Source organism: Haemorhous mexicanus, chromosome 9, assembly GCF_027477595.1.
Source record: "Haemorhous mexicanus isolate bHaeMex1 chromosome 9, bHaeMex1.pri, whole genome shotgun sequence".
Taxonomy (NCBI): Eukaryota; Metazoa; Chordata; class Aves; order Passeriformes; family Fringillidae; genus Haemorhous; species Haemorhous mexicanus.
In genome coordinates, this window is record NC_082349.1 from 5,908,066 (window position 1) to 5,927,078 (window position 19,013).

At 42.1% G+C, this 19,013-nt stretch overlaps 1 protein-coding gene across 2 annotated transcripts in view; it reads left to right on the plus strand.

The window, feature by feature from the left end:
* The window catches only part of SLC1A7 (solute carrier family 1 member 7), a 47,070-nt gene extending 37,589 nt beyond the window's left edge, over positions 1-9,481 (plus strand). For both annotated transcript variants that reach the window (XM_059853493.1, XM_059853494.1), the window contains 3 exons: positions 2,233-2,367; positions 6,370-6,469; positions 8,548-9,481. In XM_059853493.1, coding sequence (XP_059709476.1) covers positions 2,233-2,367; positions 6,370-6,469; positions 8,548-8,784 — 472 coding nt within the window. In that variant the 3' untranslated portion in view covers positions 8,785-9,481. The remainder of the gene's footprint in view (positions 1-2,232; positions 2,368-6,369; positions 6,470-8,547) is intronic.
* The last annotated feature ends 9,532 nt before the right edge of the window (positions 9,482-19,013 follow it).

Consider the following 19,013-nt stretch of genomic DNA (forward strand, 5'->3'; position numbering starts at 1 on the left):
ACTGACCTCACCACTGCCCCATTTACACTGCTGGGCCTTGCCCATCTTCTGCTGGACCTGAAAACCTTCATGACAAAAAGAGGAGAGTCCTGAAACCAACCCCAGATGACAGCTGAGGTTTGCTAATGGGCTTTTGGCAAGACCTGGCTGGACTACAAAAAGAAGAAATAAATTGTGCCCATATGAGCTCTTGCTTCAGGCTTAGACTCTCTTTGAAAACTGTTGGAATGAGCCTGTGATAAAATTTAAGTCTTTTGTGATTTGGAATTTCGAGCTTTTTTATAGCATGTGATGCTAAAACATGGCAGAGCATGATATTACACACACTTTGAAGTAAAGAACAGTAATTTTAAAAATGAAGAAGAAGGATGATTGTAAATGGAAAGAATGTAAGCTCTAACTTTTTCTTAGCAGAACCTCCTTTTATCTCTTTTGCCCCCCACATTAAGTGCTGGTACATAAGGACTAGACAGAAGTAAAACAGTAGATTGAAAATACAAGTAAATATTGGGGAAAATCCAAGAAGAGAAGAAAACTAAAAAGATGCACAAATGAGGAAGCTAAACAGGAAATTATGGTGGAATCAGTACCATCAATGAGGTAATCCAAATTCTAACAGTGTTCTATAGGCCAAACCTACCTTAGATCTTGATACTTTATAATCTGGTAATTTAAAATTCAAACAATTCTGAAAGCCAGATATTTTTTCCAGAGGGAAAACATATTAAATAATCAGTCTTCTTTGCTCATAGTTTGTAAAATCCAGGTTAACAGTTTCTATCAATGCAAACATTGACGTAGCAGAGAAAGAAAGTAAAGATTTCCATCAACTGATCATCTTACAGAAAGAAAGATCTATATTAAGGTAAAGATGGAATGGATTAGCAGATGAGCTTGCTTGTAAAATCTCAGTTAAATATTCCTGGGTTTACTCTCAAATAAGTCCTGAGACTTTGTGGCCTGATGTAAGAGGCAGAAGCAGTCCTGATGAGACAGCCATTTCACACCACTAACTGGAAAGGCTTTTAATGTAAACTATAGTTATCTCTTACTCAGCTACTGAACTTCAGTCCCTTCCTATCTATGCTCTAATACAATGTTATTAGGATGCTACACAACTTAAATTTTGCAAAATTTAATTTTAGGTCTTTCCCCTTCCCTATCACACCCACACACTAATGGGGTTTTTTTTATTTAAAATAAAAAAGGGCACTAGGTAGAAATACTGCTGCTGCTGTACTGGTACACTGTACAGCTGTAAGCAAGGGACTGGCTATCCCTGTGTTTCAGTTTCCATATGGGTGAATACACTTATCCTCATTTTCCATAGTAGGTTAATGAGACTTATCTGCTTGCCAAAAGCTCTGACATTCTTGACTGATGAATGCAGAGGATTATCAGTGTAAATGCTTTCTGTCATCCTTTTACAACTGTCAACATTTGTTCTTTGTCTCTCTGCTGGATGGCCTAGCTCTTGGAAGTCACTAATTTGGTGGAAATGAATACATCCACCAAGTTGCCTTTGCTCCTGGAAAAAGGAATTATATCCCTCCCTCAAAAATAACATTATGAAAAAAATGGTAAACCTGCCATGTCTACTCTTGCCCCGGTCTCCCACTCATTTCTACTTGCCTGGCTGAAAAAATGGTATGAAGGTCAAGTAAAAATACTTGACCAGAAACTGAACATGTACCATCACATTCAGGCTTGCTTCATATTTAGATCCAAGTATGCAAAGCCATGTGCTGTGCAAGGGCTTCACCCTGGCCCAGCCTCTTTACCCTTGGCCTAACCCTTGAGACGGATTGACAGTAAAGGCCCCAGGCAGGGCAGCCAAGGATTTCCCATGGTGACCCAGAGGTGTCTGCTGGGAGCTGGGCTGCCAAGGACAACAGCCATGAGTGGGGCTGGCAGACTCCTGGCACACAGCTCTGCGTGGTGTCATCACCCATGAGAAGCTGGCAGAACACAGTCCACAGCCTGGCTGGCCACTCTGCTCTGCACCTTTGATACTGGGAGAGAACAGAACTGCCCCACCAGTGCCAAGGCTGCAAAGGCTGAGGGTGAGAATTTAGCCCTGGGCAGACAGTTTGGCCTGTCCTTGCTGTCTCACCTGGATTCTGGCACAAAACACTGGCACTTCCATGCAGTGCCTTGTGTCAGAGCATGGTTTAGAAACATGTGTGGTTTCTTCCAGAAAGTAAAGCCTATTCCTTTCTTTCCTTGTCAAAGTATCACAGCAACAGCTGCCAGCATAGGTGCTGCAGGTATCCCACAAGCTGGCCTGGTGACAATGGTCATTGTTCTCACCTCGGTGGGGCTCCCAACAGATGACATCACATTGATTATTGCTGTCGACTGGGCACTGTAAGTAACACAATTAATATATATAAAATATATATTAAAATATAGAGTATATATACATTTAAATAATAGAAATGTGTGTATATATATGTATATATACACACATATTCATACATACATAAATACATAAATACATACATATATATATATATATATATATATATATATATATATATAAAAAAGGCAAAGGAAGTGATTATGTAATTTGAAATGGTCTTCATGTAGCCTTAGATTAAAAACTTGGCTGATGTGGACATTATATTGAAAAAGACAAATGAGGGAGCCTAGACGAATCTTGGAAATAGGTCTTGCCTGGAAAGGCTGAAGAAATGGAGTCCATTTAGTCTAAAACCGAACTGAAAGGTCACCACAGCAGCTTTTTACATAGATAAGATTGTCCAAAGAGGACATTGATCAATCTTCACATTCACAGGGAAGGAGGATGAAGAAGTAGAACAAAGTACCTGCTTCAACTCAGATCCCAAAAGAACCTAAAAACTACTTTTACCTACGATAGTCAGAAGTGGAAGCGGCTGCACCTAGCCAGGCCGGATGATAATCTTCAAGTCTGAAGGTTGAGCCAGACAAATGTGCTTAAGGGGCAACTCTGGCACCTTTCCTTAGGCAAGGATAAGGGGCCAACATTCCTAGGAAACATGGTTTGCCTGCACTCTACTTATCAGCCCACTGACATTTCAAAGCCATCATCTCAAAGTAGTGAAGCACTCTCCAAGAGGCCTGAGCCACTGCTAAAGCCAGCAAGTACCACTGCAACCTCTGGCACCCTGGCACCCACAAGAGCCATGCAGCACGGTGATGGTGTGGGCTGTGCATGGCTACTGCTGCTGCAGCCCCAGTACAGCCAGCCTGAGTGCTGGCACCAAGAATGTCTTCCTTTCACCACAGACCCTGATGCAATTCTATGCTCTCTGATTTCAGTGCTAAATAGGAAGCACCTCCTTGCAGCCCCCAGTTTTGCAAGAGCAGCCACTCTGTAAAGAGGGCATTTTGCTGCATCACCAATCAGGGGGCATTTAACAGCACAGCCAGGGGCTGAAACTTAACACAGCCAGGATGAGAGGGATTTGGATCACCCATGAGAAGAGTCACTAAAAATTCATATGGAGTGGTTTATTTGAACTCTCAGCTTTCGTGTAAATGCTGATTAATCAATCAATTTTGAATAGTCTAGGAAGATGAACCATAAAATACTGGTCCCTAGCTCATTAGCATGTCAATTAACTGTGTAACTAGCATATGCATACACAAGAAAATATCCAAATTTTTTTTTTATGCTATATAAAATATATCTCCTTCTATATAGGGAGTTTCATTACATCAGGGTTCTGGGTAAATTGTGTTACAAGTTCATTCTCTTATAGATCTTATTTTATTCAACTTTTAGCCACTTTTTTTTTCTTCTTGTATGAAGAATTGTGAGAAAAAATATTTTCTCTCCAGTGTAATAGAATGTTATTATTATTAGCATTAATAGGAGTCATGAATCTTGCATTGTATGAATATTTAAGACTGTTTTACAAAACCCTTTCCCCTCTATATTGCTCAGTTTTTGCCCAGTTCTTGCAACATCAACATTTCATTGTTTTTCCAGTAAGCTTTCCAGTGTACATGGGAATTATTCTTCTTTTTGTCTTACACAACTTTTCAAAACAACAGAGAAAAGACTTTTCAGGCTATAGCTCCAGATGGTATTAAAAAGTGAGTAAGGAATAGACCCAATTTTCTGTCTTTTGCAGATGACCTTTCAAACAAAAAGCATATTTCTGTATTTCGGCACTTGGTGGTTTCAAGAGCCTGCAGATGCAAAGTGTCAACATGGTTGACACGATGAATATTTTCAGTATTAGTTTTGGAAGTACTGGAGTATGAAGAATGCTTAAAGAAGGCTGGTTAGATGATCTCACAAGACTGAAATACCCATTACAATGCACTGCAGGTATTACAACTCTTAGGTAGCCATAATGTGTATGTGACCTTCATACCTTTAGCTAGTGCTTAGAGACATAAAGAAGAAAATCAAAATGTTTCCTAGCTCTTTTATCAAACACAAGGTAAAAGTTTTACATCTTTAATAATATCAATTAGAGCTCAAATACCATTGACTCACACGTTTGCACTGAGAGAAATTCCACCACCTTGGTGGCAGGTTGGCCTCTCAGTGGAGAAATGCCAATGGTGTGTGTTGTGATTCTCCTCATGCATAGTGCAGACTGCTCCATACACTCAGAATGGGGAATACAACTTTTCAAACAATGTGCCAGGCAGTCCCTTTGCTAAAGAGTTTCAGTGTAGAGCACTGTTTTCTTGGAAAAATCCTGCCTTGAAAAGATGCTAATTAGAGCTCAAAAGGGAGCTCAAACTCTTGAGCTCTGCTCATACAGCTTCTTCTCTACCACAGCTGACTTGTTGCACAATCCAAAATTCACAACACTGAGTATCTTTCCAAGAATCATTATTTAATAATCAAGAGGGAAAGAAGTCAATGTGTAACAGAAACTTTTATCAGTATGTGCTGTAACTGTTTTTTTTCCCTGTTTAACATGCTCTTGTGGAAATTTTCTTCAAGGCAAAACCCAAAATCAGAACAGCAGGAATTTTTAAAAATTGATTGAGCAAACAAGTGTAGGACTGGGTCCTGGAGTCAACAACTGTGTCTAAGTGTAGGCTGTGGAATATTATTGCTGAAGTTACTCGCAGTTGTACATATAATTTGGCAACACACAAATAAGCTCTCATGCAGGAATTTCCATGATAATTAAGCAGGCAAATGCATAAACATTTATATGCACTGAGTACTTGCCTAAAATATCTGAGAAAAAAAAATCAGCACAGAGTTTCAATTATTTTCTATATTAAGATACAGGATCAGAAATCTGGGCACTGTTGATATTGGACGGTCACTGACTTTAATAAGCCAAACATCTGGAGATTTCTGAACCTCCATTTTATAACCTACATTTATAAATTAAGTTGCTAATATGACAGAGTTTTCAGATGTATATGTTTTTTCTTGGAAAAACGTGACGTATTTCAGACTTAGAAGCTATATCATCTATCAGAAATCCCATCAATTTTAACTAATAGGTTCCAGGATGATTCAAGTGTAACATTTGTCTTTGACAGCCAGTTACTTTTGTCTATTTACAATCTGTATTTTTATAGATTTATTTGTTAGACAGTGGGTAAAAGTTGTAAACAGGGAAGAAATCCAGTAAGTGAATACATGAAAAACAGTTAAACTATATATACACAAAATACTGTCAAGGATACAAATTTAAATTGGAAGAGATAACTGAAGATGAAGAGTCTTCAAGAACTACTGCACAGGCTGCATAAGAGCTAAAGCCACCACAGGTTTTACAGGAATGAACATTACTTAAATATGGTCAGTGGCTGCTTGGTTTGTGAGTGTAGTTACCTAGCAATCTTCTGAATTATTTTTATTGTATCCTGCCTATTCTACCAATAAAATAATCTTCTTAAGAAGCACTTTGGTTGCTAAGATTGGTACCATGATCACTAATAAAAGGGACTGATTGTGCTGGCTGATTTCTGCTTTTATTGAATTCAGACATTTGCAGCACCAGTCTCCAAATCAGGCATGTTGCTGGACCTTAACATATAAACTGGGACAGAAATGCAGGTGTGATGTGCAGTTCCACCTTTTCAGTGCTGAATCAGTTTGCATCTCTAGGGGGACACAGCTGCTCCACTTAGCTCAGTTCACAATCAAGTGTGTGGCAGCACAGCACACCTGTTTGGTTTTACACCAAAACAGGTAATTTGGGTTATCCAGAAAAGGCTGGATAACCCAAATTGCCTGTTCAATAACTACAGGATGCCTGAGACCCAACTTCTTAACATTTCTAAACATTTTAGCTCATAAACCCAGCAAAACTGGCCTCCAGGTGCAATTACAGCTGATGGAGGCACAGGAATTTACCCAAAGAGCCAACACCTCACCATTATTGTTTCATTTTCCAGAGACAGGTTTAGAACAATGATCAATGTCCTGGGGGACGCACTGGCTGCTGGGATCATGGCCCACATCTGCCGGAAGGAGTTTATCAAGGATGGTGATGAGGTAACCACACTGTGAGCCAGGGTGTGCCAGGGTGTGCTGTGCTATGGCAAAGAACCTGTGAGCTCCCACATTTGGTTCCTCCATTTATAAAGGATGTTTCAGAGAGAGGACAGAATTGGGCAATGGGCAGCTTAGCACATGGGGTGGAGGGATCTTTTTCCATGAGGTCGTGTGACAAGCCACTGGAGTTCAGAGCTTGCAAGGCAGCTGTGTTTGGCACCCTGGGGATGGGAGCAGCAGAAGCAGCTGTGCTGCTCTGCAAATGCATGAGATGCTGGAACTGTGAGTCCCACACTCAGCACCAAGGTCCTGACTGGCCAGTAATTTGTCCTGCTAGAAGTGTGACCAGCAACAGAGCAGAGTGACAGATGTCCCTGACTGCCCGTGTGGAGGGAGAGGTAAAGGTATCCATGAGTGTGTATACATGTAATCAATGAGCTCACATCAAAAGCAACTACCCCGGGCATTGCAAGCCCCTGAGTCAACATAAACTGAAGCCACCCTTGCAATAATTTTCTTTCCAGACTAGCACAAGCACATGACTCCATTCTAGACTTCGTTCTCAGACATCTTCATGATTTCTGTATTTAATACAAGTCCTTCCTTACAGTTCTGGTTTTTTCTCCTTTATATCTTATTTCATACAGCACACATACCTCAGTATTCTGCCCCTGCCTCCTTCCACTCCTGTGCATTTCTCCTTCCTCTTTGGTATGCATAATTCAGTCTTCCCTTGTAACAGGAACTCCTCAAGTCCTTCCTTCAATCCTTGACAAAAGAGATTCCTAATTCCATGAGTCCACCAGATTTGGAGGTGCTAATCTCCAACCATTTTAGCTCATGGCAGACTCTCATTACCTTTCTTCAACAAAGACAGAAAAATAACGCAGGAACATTTCTTCATCGGGACTGATCTTCACAAGACAAGTTTCATTTCTGTGCATCACCTGTAGTATTCCACACAAATAGCAACGTTTTGTTTCTATCATTGTTTCTCTCATTCTACAATTTTGTGGTCACTCCCATTCTCACACCTTCCTGCAACATTCATTTAAAATTCCTGCTCTTTCAAGTAGTATGTAGAAAGACAGGCAGTGTCCTCTGAGGTAATTAGCACCTGCAGTAATTACTGATGACAGGATTAGGCCTGACTACAGGGGCTACACATGCAGCTACCTACAAACCCCCTAAAACACAGCCTATGGGCAAGGTAGGTCATCCATTATGAAGTCAGAAGTGTAGGCTGAGCTCCTGCATAACACAGGCCTCCTGACATTTCACTGCTGTATTTAGAACTCAGTCAGAACTTAAGAGGAGATGTTGCAGTAATATGAAATCCCTCCTCAGGGATTATTTAGTCATCTGTGATGAGATTTTTCTTTGAATCATGCTCTGTAATGGTATTAAAATATACTGCTAGTCTGCCATACATTTTGGCTGCATAATTTGTGCAGTTAGTAATATATACCCAAAGGCCATATTTTCTCAGCTGCAAGCCCACCTCCTTTCTTTGCCAGTATTTACGTCTTACTTTCCCCATCAGAATCTGGTTTGATTTAAAGAACACTTCAATATTTAACTTATGAATCAGTTAATAAAATCCCCTTTATTTCTTTCAAAACAGAGCAAACTGAAGAGACAGGTGTTAGTTTATTGGGGTAGAAGAAAGGCATAAGGCAACAACTAATGATTTGTTGGTCTATTTAATTGCACCCAAGAGTAAGCACTGCCCAGACCTCAGCACAATGGCCATTGAGAGTCTTTACCTTTTGAAGTGAGCCCTGGAATTCTGGTTTCTATTTACTCATATCATTTTACCAATGGCAAGCAGCTGTTATGAGTGTAAGTTCAATTAAGAGTTGCGACAGAATTTGCATTTTTACACAGACTCCTTTGCTTCATGCAGATGGTGCAAAGATGCTTTAGTGTATGTGACAAACAGCTTCTGGAAGTTCATGGGGGCTCTAGATAATCCTGGTGAATATAAAGCAGTCCACAGGCTTTCCAAGTAAACATTCCCTTCCTGTTTTATACAGCAATCAGTGGCAGTATTCCAGATCTTAATGCTTTTCACATAGGTGCCATTGATCTGTGAAACTAAGCCTATTAACATCCATCAGATTGTGGCTTACCAGAGAAATGGCTGTGTGAAGACCATGAATGAATCTCGTGGACCAGAAACAGTGAAAGGGTTGCAGCACCATATACCCATACAAGTGGAGCAAGAAGAAACTCCAGTGGAGAATCACACTAAGAAATCCAACAGCAAAGACCACTGCACTATTGAAATAAATGAACTAGAAACAAATGTGTGACTGCTACACTCGGAGGTATCTCACACCCCAGTGACCTGATACCCAATCTCTACCTCACAGCTGGAAGAGGGACTCTTTGCCTTGAACAGGAAAGCGCGGACTTATCGCCACCGGCTTGTACTGGAGCTAGGAGGCCAGCTGTGAACGTCAAGAATGGCACACAGCCTGCAAGAGACATGGGCTTCTTTAGGTGGAAGGTTTTGCTACTGAAAAATTAACTAATGGACTGCTACTGTTTTATTCTGCACTCACTGACTTCTATATGGTATTTGACACTCCTTTGGCTTCCTTTTTTTTAAAGCTTTTTTTTATTTGACCCTTTTTGATTTTCTAACCAAAGCCTTTTTTTGTGAATCTCAGTAATTACCAACACTGTAGAATTTTTTCTATGTGAAAATGTTTCACCAAAATTGCTAAAGATACTAATTCTGTCTAATATTCACTAAATATAGAGTTTGTGCTTAGTTTTAGAACAGCAGTAAGAAAATCACACTGATTTCCTGATCTCAAGGGGTTACATCTATTCCTAAATAACAATGCAAGCACAGGGGAAGTGAAGTGTGCATTTGTGCAAGAAAGGACATTAAGGTAATTGTGATGGGCAGCCTTCAGAGACAGGCAGTCAAGTGTGATACCTAACACAAAGATTTCCTAAGTCACTGCAGAGCACAGTTTGCCTTCCAAGTGCCAGATCTGTTCACCTTTTTTTAACCTAACTGTTCAGTAAAGTCAGTTCCATGCACTTGCAGTGGCAGAGGCAATGTGAGCTCTAATCCATAAGCACTGGTGCTAATGTGTCCTCTCCTGTAACCTATAGGTTGTTCTACTGTAAATATGTATAAACTCAAAGCTCAAGCTCATGAACTATGTGCTGCGTTCAAAGGGCAGACTGAACACTAACTGGGACCCGAGGATGCTGAGATAAAAAGGGTTTTTGTGAGGAGTTTGCTGTGGAAACTGTCCCATTATTTCTCATAATTCAGTTGACAGTTACTCCCTTTCCACTGTCTACTGAATCTTTCACTTACAGTAAAATCTGCCACATATGTTTCCAATGTTTGTGATAGAGAACATTTTTAATAAACCTGCCATTAAAAACAGGCTGTCTGTGCACTTCTACTATTAGTGTCTTCCTATGTCTCTGCTAAAATAGAGAGTGGAAGTGAGGAGACCTTTTGAAAAGTTGGGATTTGATCCAGAAATTACATACCAGCTCATACCACTACACTTGACATATTATATTTTGCTACTTGTGGCATAGCAGCTTGAGATACCATGTGCCTGGTATTCTAATATGCTCTTCTCATCTGTAGTCAAAAAGGAAATTTCAAACCCAGTCAAAAAAGACAATTTCTGCATTAACCAGTAGCAGAAGTGTTTCATGCATTAGCTCATTGCAGATTCAGTGTATCCTTCATTCATGATTCATGGTTTTCCTGGGATGTACATGTTCACCTCTTCTTTATGGGCTCCTGTTCAGACTGTTTTTTATATCAATAGACTGAATAGTTGCCTCAGAGCATAGGTAGTTTAATTACTAGGCAGTAAAGCCAGGAAGAACACACATAGGTCTTCTTTGTCCGTAGTTCTCAGAAATTACGTATTATTTTGAAAATATATCCAGTCGGTAACTGTTTTCTCGATTTGACCTTAGAGTGAAAACAAGAAACTCAGAACACAAAGAATACGGAAGAACTGAAATGATTCAGAGCAGTCTGCTCCAGAACAAGCCCAGTAAAAGACCTGCTCTGTAGAGCATTGTAAGAATGAGTGATGGGGGAGACCTGAGGCTGGTCTGTGCCCCTCTGAATGGGCAGAAGCACTGACTGGCAAACACAACATCTGATACTTTTCATCTCAGCGGCACTGGCAGCTCCTGGAGGTCCCCCTCATCCCTCCCCAGCTGTCCATTCCTGCCTGCACTGCCTCCCCTCCTCTCCCAGATGTACAGACCCAGTTATTTATGAGGCCAGACAAAGAACCAGATGAGAAGCATTTTTAATTCAAACCAGTTCACATATGTTTTTAGCACAGTCCTAACAGACAGTTGTGTCAACACAAGTGAAGGGGTGATGCAGGGACAAGATCAAGCAGCCAGGATGAAACAGGGTAAGGGCACGTGGACTGGGCAGGGTCTCTGTGTGCTGATTGCACCCACAAAGAAAACACAACCAAAGTTTCAACTTGACCCAGTCAATTACAGCTACATGAAGTGATAGTATGATCCTGCCAGTCATCTATCAATTTACAATCACCTTGCCCAGATAAAAATTACAAAGAGAGAGGCCAAGTGGCTCTACTACTGCCTCAGTGGACTAAGTGGTTTTGCAGAGTCTGCCCACACACCATGCCAGTGTGCCATGCAGAAAGTGCTCCCAGCCTTACCACCACCCTCCAGCCCAGCCACCTACAACCTTTGGCTAACTACAAGTGCAAATCCCTTTGCCCCTTGCCTGAGACAGCTTACTTGGTGTGACACTTTTTGGTGCAGTCATGGCTCAAAAGATCTAAGTCAACTCTGGTGCTTCAGCAGCTCCTAGAGGGAGAGCTTCAAATGAGATAAAGCACCAAAGACCAGCAGTCAGTTGTGCTGCTCAAGTCCTGCACAACAAAGAAAACCCATTATGAGTTTTCAAAAATTTTGCCGATTATGCTCTCACACGTAGGTAATATGGGAGTCTCATGTGTGAATGCATATTTTTATGGAATCAACAGGCTGGTTTAAAATCAGTTTTCTGCATTAAAACCCTACTCAAAGAGTATCCAGTTCTGCTTTGCAAATTGGAAACGCATTATGTTTTTAACATTTTACTGTTTGAATTTTTAAAACTTGGGGTTTACAGCAACCTGTGCCTCCCATTGAGTTGGGAGGACAGCAATGGTCCTGTTTCTCACCTGGCCTTTTCCATTTGTGGTATGAAATGCTCTAACTAGAGGCCTAAGGCACTTTGGGTCTTGGTTCTGGTAAACATGTGTCGCTTAGTGTATTGTCCTTGACTGGAGCACCTGACTGCTACAGCAGTCATTCTGTACTGAACACAAGAGACACTGTTAGCTGGGAGAGGTGAGCACTGATGTTATGATAATTTCTGATCATTTCTATGGTAAGTTTTCCTCCATTTAGCTATTTTCTGTGTCTCGTGGTGTGTGTTGTCAAGCAGCTTGATGCACAGTGCAATTAGACTAGCAGTAGGTTCCATAAGATATTTGTATGCATGGGTCTGTTCGCATTTTCCAGTTATAATCACACTTCTTTCCAACAAAAATAACAAAGCTGTTGATTATCAAGTTAGAGTGCAAGCTTTGTGTTGGTAAATATGTTTCTCCTTCTTTCAGAGCATCAAAACAAACATGTGACCTTTACAGTCTCAAAAAATTTATATTAAAAAAATCAATCAATCGACCAGTCAATCACTTATTACAACAGTTTGCATGTTATAATTTCAAGCATATGTGAAAAGAACATATTTCTTAACTGGCAACATTCAATCCTATTTTGAAGTTGCCTCCCCCTGCTAAACAGAAAGGGAATGTGGCCAATTGAAGTCTTCTAAAGGCACACTGGGGAAGAGTCTTGAGGAGGGAAAAAAGATGATTAAGAAGCGTGGTGCACTGCATACAGCTATAGAAGAATTTGGGAAGTAACCCAAATCAGCACATATTTATCAGAGGCAGTGGTTTTATGCTTGTTAATTTGCAACTCCTTTGCTCTGATGATACTACTGAGAGGAAAGAACCTGCTGCAGATTGTTGTGGCATAAAACATTATTAAAGACAAATTAAAACAGGTTCTTGAGGACTTTGCCAATGCCAAGGAAGTTCTGCAGTGTTGAATTGCTGTAATAAACCCTTGTGCAACAATTAGAACTGAGGGAAAGAGCTACAACCAGAGCACTTACACATCACACTAATTCCCAACAGCTTTTGGCTGCCAACCCAAATACAGAAGTTTATGGAACTAATACAGTTACTCATATGCTCTGCTAGTCTTAATTGATTCCACTTAAATTATTTAATTGCACCTAAGTTTATTTGTGCCAGCTGAATATGAATCCCAACATACAAATAAGATTATCTAAATAGTCAAAACATTAAATTGGAGTTGCCCACCCAGCTATTCTAGCAATTCTATAGCACTTAGAAAAGACAGGAAATCTCTAACACCGCCTTTTGATGAGGTCTCACTTTCAATTCTACAACAAACATCAATTTTAGACCCCTTTTAACAACAGCAAACTGATTTATAATACTTTCAAAGCAGACATAAAGCTTCATCTTCAAGCCAGATGGATAGTCTTGGAAATTACCTCAATCCTTTCTGTGCTTTCCATAAAAATGAGGTAACTATTAGCAGAAGGTGCTTGATGTGTGCGAGCAAAATGGGTAACCTGGCAGACGAAGTGAATGTGGGAGGCTCAGGCTGCCTTTGATCTTGCCCAACCCTAAGCACCCGGTCTCTGAGCCTCTGCTGAGCACCCAGGTGTGTTTTCCCAGCAAGAGCAGCTCTGTCTCTACAGCCGCAGAGGCAATGAGCAATTGCTGGCTTTCCCCTCAGACAGCAAGCTGACTGATATCACAGTCCCCAGCTGAGGACTAAGAACAGCGAGGAGAGAAAGTAATGAAGTTTTTTCTGCAGGGATGCTACTGTTGCCTACCTTGCAGTGGGAGAGCACAGCTCCTTGCAGTAATAAGTATCTGGCTTTGCTGCATTCGGAAAAGAGGCCCCAGAATAGACAAATTTAATTAACCCGTTCACTAAGGGTGAGCTGAAAATGAAACACATTAATTAAATTCTCAGTTTAGCGTGGGATTTCACCTACAACTGAGATGAGAGACACTCAATATTACATTCCTTACTAACTACTCTGGAGCATACTGATTGATATTCCTGGAATTTGCAAGAGGGTTTGTCCCACAAAACCCCAAACGGATTAGATCAATAGAACCGGAAGGGTGGTCACTACTTAAGGCCAGGTTCGTTATTCACTCAGACTCCCAAGTGACCACAAGAATGCAGAGTTTGCTTCCCCTCTGTAAACAGAGAAAAGGTCCTTTCTAAATCAACAGGGTGATGGATAAATGAGCTGAAGACTGAGACAGTTACATAACACAGTAAAGGGGACTCATTATTATCGTGGATTAGGCACTTCTGTCTCTCTGGAAGCACTACTCACAACAGTCACAGGAATTGCCAGGCTTCCATTTTAAGTGACAGAGCCCCAGATGCCATCATTTATAAAGCAGCCACAGTTGCACCTCTGTTGCCTAGAAGATGATATATGGGAAAAGATTTGGCACAGCTGAGACTTTTGGCAGATTTGTGTCACAGGGTATTTTAGAAATTTTGCAGGCTGTCAAAGTAAAATCGCAGCAGTCTGTTACTGAGAGAGTGGTATTTTGGGGAACGAGTACAGAAGGCTTCAGAAAGACAAGATGGGGACTATAGTGGGTGAAGAGGGAAAATGTTCAACCACTTCTCCTGCAATAGAATCAAACCTTCTTTCCCTGATGGCGCCACGATGAGATGGTACCAATAGCTGGAGATGTAGGGAAGGCAGCAAGACAGCCCTTCTCCTCACAAAGCTCCTGTCCCCACGAGGCCGCTGAAGGCAAGTCTGCAGGTACCCACAGGCATCTGTGACTCCTTTCACAGCTGTCCTTCCAAACCTGCATAAAGCACGCAGTCCAGCACAAGAACCAGCAAATGTTGCTCCTGAAGAGTTTGCAACTCCATCATTATAAAACTCTAGATTTCCCATTCCACTGGGAATTCCACTGGGATGTGCTCAGGTAGGACACAGATGTGCTTTTCAGGTTCCATCTCTACAAGTTTTGTTCTGCAAGGTACAAAGAGTTCTACATCTGTTGCTCTAAAATCAGCCCACTTTCATCACAAAGAGATATCTGCATTTCATTTAGGAATTAAATGTGTGCTTCTGTGTTTCTGCACACCACACCAGCTGAAAGCCAGGCTTTGACCCACCACATGAAACTCACTGTAGTTAATCCTTGCTTTTGAACTTTCCTAAAAAGGAACTGATATCTCGAGCCCACCACTCGCCACCCCCCCTGCACCAAAAAGAAGTATTTTAATAAGATCGAAAAAGCAGGGGAAGCAAAACAAGAAGTGTTTTATGTTCACAGATATCTCATATTACATCTGCTACATAAACTGTATGAGCTAAATGGCAAAACCAAAAGAAAAATGAGACTGACCTTGAGATGTTTCATTATTATTTCATTGCTTCTAGTGGTTGTATTGGGTTTTACCACTAGGCTATTAAAAACATGTGGAAAGTATACAGAACTAAGTCAAACTGAGCATTTTCAACCCTTCTTTTCCATTTAAATACTTTCATATTTCTTTAATGAGTTTTCCTGAAAACAAAGTGCAGAAATTTGGGTAGTCTCTGTTGATAGTTAATCAGTATAATCTTTGTTTTAGAATAAATCATCCACTTTTTTCAATAAAAGAAATAATTTTTCTGACATTAATCCTTCCTAACCATATATCTGGGGAGGGAAGAATCAGGATGGACAGGAGGGTGTCAGTCCAACACTGTGGTTGGATCTAGCTCTAGCAGGAAGTTTTGAAAGGAAGTTTAAAAGCTCTGCAATTTCCACAGCTCCGTCTCAGCTGTGGTCTCCACACTAGTGCTGAGCACAGGACTGACGTACAGCTCCACACCTCACTTTCTGCACAAGCTCTCCACAGTAAATTTCACAATAGGTATTAAGAGGTGATGTGCCTCCCATTTTGTTCATCCCACAGGAGAAGATTCACTTTGGTTGTTTCTGCCTGGTTTGGCATTGGGAGATTCCCTTTGGTTCCTCCTAGCTGCTTTGCAGAGAGCAGGAACCACCAAAGTGAGTGGTTGGAACCACCAAGTGTCAAATCATTCAAGCTGTGGATGGTGGGGGTGCCTCAGGGTACAGCAACTTAACTCTTCAGCACAAGTGCTCTGAGCTGTATTCCACTGCTGTATTTGCAATAAACAGACCCAAACCAGAGGTCCACCAGAAAGAAGGGGAGACATCTAGAGTGTTATGTAAGTAATTGAAGTGAATTTTAATCCTGTATAAAAGATGGATCTTAAGATCTTTTTAAAGCTAATTCCTGTGAAGGCTGTCAACAAACACACAATTCTATCCCAAGCAACAAAATGAGTCTCATTAATTTCTTGTATGCAATGGAAGTTGAAAATACTGAAAATCTATACATTTTTTTATCAAAAGCAACGTTCTCAGCAGTATCATAATCATATGCTAAAAACAGATTCTGGAACTATCATGGGGAAAATTTGAGTAGCCTGTACAACTGTGCATTAAAACACTCTTTGTCTGATTCAAAACCGTTTAAAGAAGGACTTTCTTGATGGACTTTTTAATGTCCTTGGATACTACTGAAGAATTTTTATGGAAATACTTTGTATACTGGATTATTAGAACACATTTATCATCCATTGCCTGCACATATATCTCACAGCTGGCTGACTTCACAATAGCAGCATGAATCACAGCTACAGGGCACACCAATATTTTCCTCACTAAAGGCAATGGAGTTCTTTAGGGAATTTACTCACTGTTCTTGTATTAGAATAATAAACCATTTACAATGACCTCCATAAATTAACCCATTAAACAAGGAAATATTAAAAAAACCAACTAAGCTTATATTATGTAAGACTCTATATATGTCTAAGTTTTTAGGATACTACACCCAAACCCAGGAATCAAGACTCACCAACACTACACTGTAGAATGAAATCAATTAACAGGATATTGGACTATATCATAGAAGCTTCCCAAGAGACTGCTTTCCATCAAAAATTCTATTTATAAAATATGTCTTTATTCTTGATCAATAAGAATAAATTTGCTTAGGTTTTTTCAAGGAAAATTTGCAAAAATGTTAGTGGGCTCAGTAAACATGGTGAAAAGAGGCATCATAAATTAAACTCTTATTTGCCAGCAGGAAACACTTTCAAGAGAGAATAATCATAAAGTTTTGATCAGACCCCTCCCACCTCCCTGCTCAGCATGGACCACTGGGGAGCAGAAGAAATGGCAGTGGGATCCCAGGAAGAAGGATACTTCCCATTCTCATCCACTTTGCTAATGCAGGTCCCCAGCCTCACTCCTGCATGCACCGAACGCCTGCTCTGCTCGGGAAAAGTCCCGTGTCTGTCTTGCACAGCAGCAGGAGAGGAGGAGGGCGTTTGGTCACAGATGCCTCAGGAGCAACCCTGCCAGCCCAGCTCTTCAGCACCTGCAGGAGCTGGAGGATCCTTTCCCCAGCTGCCCTTTTAATGTAGTCCTGAAGGATTTATGAGAGCTGAGATAAATAATCTCCAAGTCCCAAAAGCAGCGATTCTTGTGTTGAGCAGATGCAGAAGCTCTTCACCCCGGCAGGGCTGCCTGGCCCAGAGCCCCCGGCGAGGGGAGCAGCTGCCAGCCCCGGGGAGCTGCCCCACGGGGACCCTGTCCCGCTGCCAGGGACCCTGTCCCGCTGCCGAGGACACTGTTCCCTCTGCCGGGGATGCTGTCCCTCTGCCAGAGACCCTGTCCCTCTGCTAGAGACCCTGTCCCTCTGCTAGAGACCCTGTCCCGCTGCCAGATCTGCAGTCAGTTCCCCAGGAGCTGTCACTGATACTCCAAGAGAGGCATTGGCAGCCTCCCTCTGCCCCCCCCACATCCCCCTTCAAATTTCATCCATAGTTTTTCTTTGGAGGTTTTTCTTTTTTTTTCATAGAATCACAGAATCTTTGGATTGTAAGGGGGCCTTGAAGATCATCCAGTTCCAATCCCCTGCCATGAGCAGGGACACATTCCACTAGACCACATTGCTCCAAGCTCCATCCAACTCATCCTGAACACCTCCAAGGATGGGGCAGCCACAGCTCCTCTGAGCAACCTGTGCCAGGGCCTCACCACCCTCACAATAAAGGATTTTTCCCTAATATCTAATATAAACCTACTCTGCTTCAATTAGAACACGTTCCATCTTGTCCTGTCACTGCATGCTCTTGTAAATAGTCTTGTCCCATCTTTACTAAAAAAATATTAGTTTTTAAATAATTTTTCCTCAGAAGAGTATCTATATACTGTGTAAAGCACTTCTTCATTAAACAGAACACTTAGACCCCGGACACCACAGCAAGTCGTGTGAGGCGCTTGAGGTAGGGCAGGACAGTCCTCACCACCCCACAGAGGCCTTGGCTCCCTCATCCTCCCTCCCTGCGCCCCACAAGGGCCCCCTGGAGCTCACCCCTCCTGCCAGCTGAGGCTGGGGACATCGGGATCATGGTGCTCCTTGCAGAGGGAATCACAGGGTACCATCTTGCATCGGGAGAGCCTCGGCCTTGTGCCGCCTCCCTCCCCACAGAGGGGCCGCCATGGCCGCCATGCCTCCCCTCACAGGCGGCGACATGGCGCCCGCTCCGCTGTGGGAGCTCCGTGGGCCTTTGGGTCCGGAGGAGCCTGCAGCTGTGCAAGTGTGGGGAGCAGAGGGGAACGGGCTCCCCGTCCGGCCCCTCACAGCACGCTGGGGAGGCAAAGGGGGTAACTCCATGTGGGGAGGGAAAACCTCTGGGCAAGATGCAGCACTCGCAGGCCTTTTCCCCCGGAAATGCCCGAGGAAGAAGCCATGGGGTATGTGGAGGGGGCGGTGTGGGGCAGGAGGCAGCACTGGGTGCCCTCGTGAGGGGATGGCCGTGGCCTCAGGGTCCTGGAGGAATCCAGGGTGAGGGGAGCACGGCTTCAGGGCAGGCCGTCCACATGGCAGACACAGATGGGCTGCGTGCCCACCGCCTGAAATAAAAGCTCATTATCCACGAGCTATTTTTGGCACCTGATTAATTCTTTATAGCTCTCAAGCTGCATTTGTAGTCCTGTCGCTGTGAAAAATCATAGCTCAGAAAAATCCCATTTCCCCCCATTTTGTGCAGTATTTTCTGTAATGAGGAAACATGGCTTTTAAAAGAAAAAAAGCAAATAAACCCAGACCTCAGTCTGCATACAGACCACACGGGAATACCAAGCATGCACAAATGCATATTTAGGGATAAAATTGCCAACTGAATGTTTTAGACTTCAAGTTTTCACTATTCATACATCTATCTCAGCCTTAAAACTCTTCTATTCTTCTCTTTCCTGAATCCAGGCAAATTACAGGAAAGAAGTTACATGAAAGCCATGTTTGTGTTGCCTCTTTGTGTCCTAAGGAAAGG